General features: G+C 44.9%; 1 protein-coding gene across 1 annotated transcript; it reads left to right on the top strand.

Moving 5' to 3' along the window:
• Window positions 1-882: 882 nt before the first annotated feature.
• On the top strand, window positions 883-6,181 carry LOC311114756 (NAD(P)H dehydrogenase [quinone] 1-like; the record flags this gene model as incomplete). The annotated part of the gene is made up of 3 exons (XM_084189991.1): window positions 883-996; window positions 5,432-5,533; window positions 5,876-6,181. Coding segments are annotated over 3 exons (522 nt in total), but the record flags the coding sequence as incomplete, so codon positions are not given.
• Between the last annotated feature and the right edge of the window lie 2,982 nt (window positions 6,182-9,163).

The raw sequence follows: 9,163 nt of genomic DNA, 5'->3' as shown, positions 1-9,163 counted from the left end.
CCCCACCTCTATTTCTGTCTCCCTCCCCTCACCCACCTCTATTCTGTCTCTCTCCCCCCACCTCTATTTATGTCTCTCTCCCCTCCCCCACCTCTATTTCTGTCTCTCTCCTCCCCCACCTCTATTTCAGTCTCGCTCCCCCACCTCTCCTCCCCCACCTCTGTTTCTGTCTCCCTCCCCTCCCCCACCTCTATTTATGTCTCTCTCGCCTCCCCCACCTCTATTTCTCTCTCTCATCTCCCCACCTCTATTTCTGTCTCTCTCTCCTCCCCCACCTCTATTTCAGTCTCGCTCACCAACCTCTCCTCCCCCACCTCTGTTTCTGTCTCTCTCCCCTCCCCCACCTCTATTTCTGTCTCTCTCCCCTCCCCCACCTCTATTTCTGTCTCTCTCCCCTCCCTCCCCCACCTCTATTTCTGTCTCTCTCTCCTCCTCTCCTCTCCCCTCCCTCACCTCTATTTCTGTCTCTCTCCCCTCCCTCCCCCACTTATATTTCTGTCTCTCTCTCCTCCTCTCCTCTCCCCTCCCCCACCTCTCTATCTGTCTCTCTCCCCCCCACCTCTATTTCTGTCTCTCTCCCCTCCCCCACCTCTCTTTCTGTCTCTCTCCCCTCCCTCACCTCTCTTTCTGTCTCTCTCCCCTCCCCCACCTCTCTTTCTGTCTCTCTCCCCTCCCCCACCTCTCTTTCTGTCTCTCTCCCCTCCCCCACCTCTCTTTCTGTCTCTCTTTCTCTCTGTCCGCCTTTCTTCTTAGACTGTGCCTTGCTGCGTTTAAATTCTCTACCATTCTCCCAAAAGTATTTAAGCCTCCGCTCCCCATCATAGTTTAATAATCATTGGATTGGTGTAGATGTAGTGTCAACCACATCTCTCTCCCCATCAGTTCCCTCTGTACTGGTTCAGTGTTCCAGCCATCATGAAGGGCTGGATAGACAGAGTCCTGACTCAAGGCTTTGCCTTCTCACTGCAGAAGATGTACAACAATGGAATATTCCAGGTTTGACCTTTTGACCCTTCTGTTCATGTGTTTAGTTCCAGTAGCCTCTGTTAGAGTTTCATACCGATTGACAATGAGCAGGAAAACAGCATACGATGGCACTATAGTTTCAATATAACTTTATATGAAGGGACCTCATAACCCATATATAACCCATATATAACCCATTCATAACCCATATGTAGCCCAAACATAACCCATACATAACCCATATGTAACCCAAACATAACCCATATATAACCCATACATAACCCATATATAACCCATATGTAACCCAAACAGAACCCATATATAACCCATACATAACCCATATATAACCAATATGTAACCCAAACATAACCCATACATAACCCATATATAACCCATACATAACCCATATATAACCCATATGTAACCCAAACATAACCCAAACATAACCCATACATAACCCATATATAACCCATTCATAACCCATATGTAACCCATTCATAACCCATATGTAACCCAAACATAACCCATATGTAACGTGGGGGATTTAAACAAATACTCTTCCTGTAGCTGTGAGGTGAGATCCTCTGGACTAATCTAAAATACACAGGTTATTTGCATCAGGTAGTGGAGCATGGGAATGACCAGGCCAGAAATATTAATTTTTATTCACAATCTCAATTACTCAAGCAACTCAATGAAAGCTTCTCATGGACACCATCTTCAGCGCCCTGTCCAATCGCTGCTGATGTAGCACATGGGGATGTGATTCTTCATGTTCTGAATCTAAAACTATACTAAATATAATTACGTCACCAAATTATTGATTAAAACACACTATTTTGCAAAGTTCTACAGTAGCCTCAACAGCACTCTGTAGGGTAGCACCATGGTGTAGCCCGGAGGACAGCTAGCTTCCGTCCTCCTCTGGGTACATTGACTTCAATACAAAAACCTAGGAGGCTCATGGTTCTCACCCCCTTCCATAGACTTACACAGTAATTATGACAACTTCCGGAGGACGTCCTCCAGCCTATCAGAGCTCTTGCAGCATGAACTGACATGTTGTCCATCCAATCAAAGGATCAAATAATGAATCTAGGATTGAAAGCATGAGCTACAGCTAGCTAGCGCTGCAGTGCATAAAATGTGGTGAGTAGTTGACTCAAAGAGAGAGAAAGACAATAGTTGAACAGTTTTGAACAAATTAATTTCTTCCAAAATGAAGGAGAAGCGAGAGAGAAATGTTTAGTCTTTTTTTTCTTCACTGTCAGTTTCACATACTTAGCTAGCAAATGCAGCTAGCTAGTTTAGCCTACTGAAACACCCGGCTCAAACAGAGGGATGCTATGTTAGCTAGCTGGCTATGACTTTCCAACACAACACTAGATCTCTTCAAAGTCAAGGTAAGCTTTTGGTATTACTAATTTATTGCCTCCGGGGCCCGCCGGTGTAACTGCTTACTGACTGCACACTGTAACGTTACTAAGGGTTTACTAACGCCTTAGTTCTATTAGCTATGCTGACTATGACGTTACTTTAGCTAATATGGTGACAACGATGTAGGCTGTGTGTAGCGGTTTGGCTTGGAAAGCTTTTTTCGCCTGGTCACATATAGCTGATGTGTTGTGCGTCGAAGTCCACAAACGAAGGGAAGAGAAGGAATACAACGTGGCTGTTATGAGAGTGAACTCTGTTTACGGGTGATCAGGGGTGTATTCATTCCGCCGATTCTGTTGAAAAACGTTTCTTAAACGGAACAAAACTGTGATAAACATACCTGAATTTGCCCAATAGAAACTCTCGTTTGCAACTGTTGGAGTAATGATTACACCCTAGATCAGCTAGATGCAGGCAAGTGTGTCACTGTCTGTCGTCTCAAATTTGTCTCTCGGGCCTGTGTGCACCTACGTTGTAAACTTTCATTCGTAGGCTGGTTTGTAGCAACCTCGTGATGGGTACAGGGAACATTTGAGTATCATGTAGTAGCCTAAACCTATCGCTGTTACATCGAACTGGGTGAATGGAATATGAATGAGAGTCATCCAATATGCTGTAATAGAAATAAGGCCAAGCTCGTGAAAAATAAAAATTGTCCTCCCTCGTCTTAAAACGGCACCGACCGCCACTGGAGACATTTCAGCAGCAGGTATAAAATAATGACAGACAACAGACTAACTAGATAACTGCTACAAGTTATACTTTGAACTGGCTATCTCACTAGTTAACTACAGCCAACTAAGCATTAATGTTGTTGTCGCCTTTCCGTAGCCTAAATAAATCTTCACCATTGGAAAACTGGGATTAGCCATGTCATTGAGACAACATTAAAAACTATTCCTAAGAACAGCCTAGTTGACCAATACCTGGCTGTGCATAGATCTCCTCTGAAACATGGATATTAGAGCCTTATATAGAAACATGTCTAGTTAGATACCTCGCTTTGAAGTAGCCTACCGTATCTATATGATCCCTGATTCATTGAATGAGGGAATAATTTTATAAAGACAAAAGTATTTGGTTTTAATGGTGCACTATTTTATATCAAGGGTGGCAACCATCCTCCAGGATAGCTACTGGGTGTGCAGGCTTTTGTTCTAGCCCTGATCTAACCACACTGTAGCCTAAACATCAGCCCTGATCTAACCACATTGTAGCCTAAACATCAGCCCTGATCTAACCACATTGTAGCCTAAACATCAGCCCTGATCTAACCACATTGTAGCCTAAACATCAGCCCTGATCTAACCACATTGTAGCCTAAACATCAGCCCTGATCTAACCACATTGTAGCCTAAACATCAGCCCTGATCTAACCACATTGTAGCCTAAACATCAGCCCTGATCTAACCACATTGTAGCCTAAACATCAGCCCTGATCTAACCACATTGTAGCCTAAACATCAGCCCTGATCTAACCACATTGTAGCCTAAACATCAGCCCTGATCTAACCACATTGTAGTCTAAACATCAGCCCTGATCTAACCCCATTGTAGTCTAAACATCAGCCCTGATCTAACCACATTGTAGCCTAAACATCAGCCCTGATCTAACCACATTGTAGTCTAAACATCAGCCCTGATCTAACCACATTGTAGTCTAAACATCAGACCTGATCTAACCACATTGTAGCCTAAACATCAGCCCTGATCTAACCACATTGTATCCTAAACATCAGCTGTTCAACAGGACCTTGAAAAGCAGACTTGGGTGTTTCAGGGCTGGATCTAAATCCTGCACACCCAGGAGCTCTCCAGATGGAGGGTTGACCACATGTTAACAACAGTGCAGATCTACTTTGTGGGGGGTTAAGTGCCTTGATCAAGGGCACAACGGCAGGAGATGGTAGGCCTACACGGGATCAGACACAGCAGCCTTCCACTGTCAATAATGTAGGGTATAATAATAGCCATGAAAGTTGGTTAAAAGTCATGAAGAAGTCATGGAAAATCTGTATGAACCCTTAACAGTGAATAATCACAGGTCTCTATAGCATAATGTCATTTGTGTATTTCGGTGAACATAGTTTAATGAACTGACTTGGAAAAAGACAGATCCTCCACTTCTTTCATCCCAAGTCATGCACTGAACAAACCTACATTTCATTTAGGATCTTACTTTGATCACTGATTAACATTATATCGAAAAAGTCGGATTTCGTAACCTAATACATCCGATAATAAGCACCGATGACAGAGCGGTGCCTGTTGAGGATTTGACATGTTGTGGTGGTTTTCTGCAAAGTTGTTTCCGCGGGTCACAAAAAGCCAAATTAACATGACATAAACGTAATTAAATGTAAAAGGATTTGAAAATAAAAAGCTTGCGGTACGCTCAGTGCTCCGTTGACATTTCAGAGAGATACACTTGTTTTTGTGAGAAAGATAACAGGAATTTTGCATTAATATGAAAAGGGTACACTAAAATATAAAAATACTACATGTTATGTCTCAAAATTGATATCTATCTTACCTCTATATTGTTTTATGTCCTCCGGATTGGAGAAGAAAAATGACGAGTTTAATGGTGAGCCTCTCAGGTCCTCTTCATTCTCTCACAGCATCCAGTCTATTCCAGTCTATGCTATTTTCCAGATTTTCGACCACTTTTTCTCTCTGGCCTCCATTGATTTAGTCACCCTAATTTTGGCCATTTTTACAAGGGTAAAAACATCCTACAAGGGTAAAAACAATAACTTTTGAATGGATTATGATAGAGACATGAGGTTTGGACCATTGGGGTTTTGTTAGAGGATTATCCACACAATTAATATATTATTTTACCCATTGGTCAAAATACGTGTTTTTTTTGTTTGGACATAATGTCTATATCATGAAATGACACACTCCTCTCATTCAGTTCAGGCTCTGTTGTTGCTTCTAGGTTAGAGTACATTGTGTTTTTTGTGGATTGAATAGGGCCTGTGTTTGTTTGGAGTTACATTTCCTGCTCTTTGTCATTCTGCAGGACAAGAAAGCCATGTTGTCGTTCAGCACTGGAGCTATGCAGACTATGTACCGCCCTGACGGCCTCAACGGAGACATTAACGTCACACTGTGGCCCCTACAGGTAACCAGGAAGACAGCCAGGGGAAGATTGTGACACAAAAAAAATATTCAACTGTATTTGCTTCTCATGGATTTAGAAGGCAATCAAGTGGCGTTGGGGATACTCGACTGTCTCAAAATGTGTTTCCTCAAACATTTTTATGCTTGGAAGTTACTTCCAAATACTTGTATTTCAGATGTGTTTCATTTAGTTTTGGGTTTGCATTTTTTGGGACTATTCCATTGGTTCCATTGTAGCATATTGTGCAAACTAAACCAAGCGCAGTTCAAGTATTTGCGATAAGTATTTGACCCAGGCTCCTCACTCCTCTTCTCTCTCCTCCACGTCCCTCCATCCTTCCAGAACGGCGTCCTTCACTTCTGTGGGTTCCAGGTGCTAGCCCCCCAGGTGTTCTGGTGTCCTGGACACAGCCCCCCCGCTACACGGACAGCCATGCTGGATGGCTGGAGGGCCAGGCTGAAGACCCTGCTGGTCGAGCGACCTCTGACCTTTGCCCCCAGCGAGCTGTTTGACCTGACCTTCCCCGGGGGCTTCATGCTGCGGCCGGAGGTCAGGGAGGAGCGGAGCACCCACCCCCACGGCATCACCACCGGACACCACCTGGGGAAACCCCTCCCCCCTGACAACCAGCTGAAGGCTGAAGGCTGATAACCCCTCCCCCCTGACAACCAGCTGAAGGCTGAAGGCTGATAACCCTTGGAGAGTCATTTATCCAATAGAACCCAGAGAGTCTTCTTCAGTGGAAGCTTCTCTAAAATCAGATACAGTTGAAGTCGGAAGTTTACATACACCTTAGCCAAATACATTTAAACTCAGTTTTTCACAATTCCTGACATTTAATCCTAGTAAAAATGTCCTGTCTTAGGTCAGTTAGGATCACCACTTTATTTTAAGAATGTGAAATGTCAGAATAATAGTAGAGAGAATGATTTATTGAAGCTTTTATTTCTTTCATCACATTCCCAGTGGGTCAGAAGTTTACATACACTCAATTAGTATTTGGTAGCATTGCCTTTAAATTGTTTAACTTGGGTAAAACGTTTCGGTTAGCCTTCCACAAGCTTCCCACAATAAGTTGGGTGAATTTTGGCCCATTCCTCTTGACAGAGTCAGGTTTGTAGGCCTCCTTGCTCGCACACGCTTTTTCAGTTCTGCCCACACATTTTCTATAGGATTGAGGTCAGGGCTTTGTGATGGCCACTCCAATACCTTGACCTCAACTGGAGTTGTACATAAAGGGTGTGACCATTGAGCAAGTTGAGGAAGCTAAACTCCTAGGTATAACATTGGATGGTCAATTATCATGGGCAAGTCATATTGACAAATTTGTTGTGAAGATGGGGAGGGGTATGTCTGTTATAAAAAGATGTTCTGTGTTTTTGACACAAAAATCAACTGTACTAGTTGATTACTGTCCGGTAATATGGTCAAGTGCAGTAAAGAAAGACCTAGCAAAAAAGGTGCTATCTCGAACCTAAAACCATTTAGAACCATAGGAGAACCCTTTGAAGAACACTTGTTGGTTCCAGGTAGAACCCTTTTGGGTTTCACGTAGAACCCTTTGCACAGAGGGATCTACATGGAACACAAAATGGTTCTACCTGGAACCAAAAAGGGTTTCACTTAGAACCAAAAAGGGTTCTCCTACGGGGACAGCTGAAGAACCCTTTTGGAGACCTATTTTCTAAGAGTGTACAGCTGGCTCAAAACAGAGCAGCACGCCTTGCCCTTAACTACACATACAAAACTATCAACAACATGCATACCAGACTTTCCTGGTTGAGGGTTGACGTGAGATTAACTGCTTCTCTTCTAGTTTTTATGGGAAATATTACTGTAATGAAAATTCCAGATTATCTGCATTACACTCAGCTCAGACATCCATACATACCCCACAAGACATGCCACCAGGGGTCTCTTCACAGTCCCCAAGGCCAAAACTAACTCAAGGCAATGCACAGTTTTATACAGAGCCATGATCGCATGGAACTCCCTTCCCTTTAAAAAACGGATTTAAAAACAACTCATGGAATGAGGACACACACACACAGACACACTCTAACACACACATTATTTTTTAGTTGTATTGTTTGTATGATTTTTTAGTTGCATTGTTTGAATATTGTAGTATTTTAAATTTGTGACTTTCCTTGGGTATCAGTGTTTTGTTACTTGTCATGTTTTGTGTATCTTGTGGACCCCAGGAAGAGCAGCTGCTGCTTCTGCAAAAGCTAATGGGGATCCTACTAACCAAATAAACCTCTCCCCCCTGATAACCAGCTGAAGGCTGATAACCCCTCCTCCCTGATAACCAGCTGAAGGCTGATAACCCCTCCTCCCTAATAACCAGCTGAAGGCTGATAACCCCTCCTCCCTGATAACCAGCTGAAGGCTGATAACCCCTCCCCCCTAAAAACCAGCTGAAGGCTGATAACCCCTCCCCCTCACAACCAGCTAAAGGCTGATAACCCCTCCTCCCTGATAACCAGCTGAAGGCTGATAACCCCTCCTCACTGATAACCAGCTGAAGGCTGATAACCCCTCCCCCCTAAAAACCAGCTGAAGGCTGATAACCCCTCCTCCCTGATAACCAGCTGAAGGCTGATAACCCCTCCCCCCTAAAAACCAGCTGAAGGCTGATAACCCCTCCTGCCTGATAACCAGCTGAAGGCTGATAACCCCTCCCCCCTGATAACCAGCTGAAGGCTGATAACCCCTCCTCCCTGATAACCAGCTGAAGGCTGATAACCCCTCCTCCCTGATAACCAGCTGAAGGCTGATAACCCCTCCCCCCTAAAAACCAGCTGAAGGCTGATAACCCCTCCCCCTCACAACCAGCTAAAGGCTGATAACCCCTCCCCCTCACAACCAGCTAAAGGCTGATAACCCCTCCTCCATGATAACCAGCTGAAGGCTGATAACCCCTCCTCCCTGATAACCAGATGAAGGCTGATAACCCCTCCTCCCTGATAACCAGCCGAAGGCTGATAACCCCTCCTCCCTGATAACCAGCCGAAGGCTGATAACCCCTCCTCCCTGATAACCAGCTGAAGGCTGATAACCCCTCCTCCCTGATAACCAGATGAAGGCTGATAACCCCTCCTCCCTGATAACCAGCTGAAGGCTGATAACCCCTCCTCCCTGATAACCAGCTGAAGGCTGATAACCCCTCCTCCCTGATAACCAGCTGAAGGCTGATAACCCCTCCTCCCTGACAACCAGATGAAGGCTGCTAACCCCTCCTCCCTGATAACCAGCCGAAGGCTGATAACCCCTCCTCCCTAATAACCAGCCGATGGCTGATAACCCCTCCTCCCTGATAACCAGGCGAAGGCTGATAACCCCTCCTCCCTGATAACCAGCTGAAGGCTGATAACCCCTCCCCCCTAAAAACCAGCTGAAGGCTGATAACCCCTCCTCCCTGATAACCAGCTGAAGGCTGATAACCCCTCCCCCCTGATAACCAGCTGAAGGCTGATAACCCCTCCTCCCTGATAACCAGCTGAAGGCTGATAACCCCTCCTCCCTGATAACCAGCTGAAGGCTGATAACCCCTCCCCCCTAAAAACCAGCTGAAGGCTGATAACCCCTCCCCCTCACAACCAGCTAAAGGCTGATAACCCCTCCCCC

The sequence above is a fragment of the Coregonus lavaretus genome (genome assembly GCF_964263955.1).
Source record: "Coregonus lavaretus genome assembly, contig: HAP1_SCAFFOLD_659, whole genome shotgun sequence".
Lineage (NCBI taxonomy): Eukaryota > Metazoa > Chordata > Actinopteri > Salmoniformes > Salmonidae > Coregonus > Coregonus lavaretus.
The sequence above is the reverse complement of the archived record's forward strand: the minus strand, read 5'-3'. Positions and strand labels throughout refer to the sequence as shown.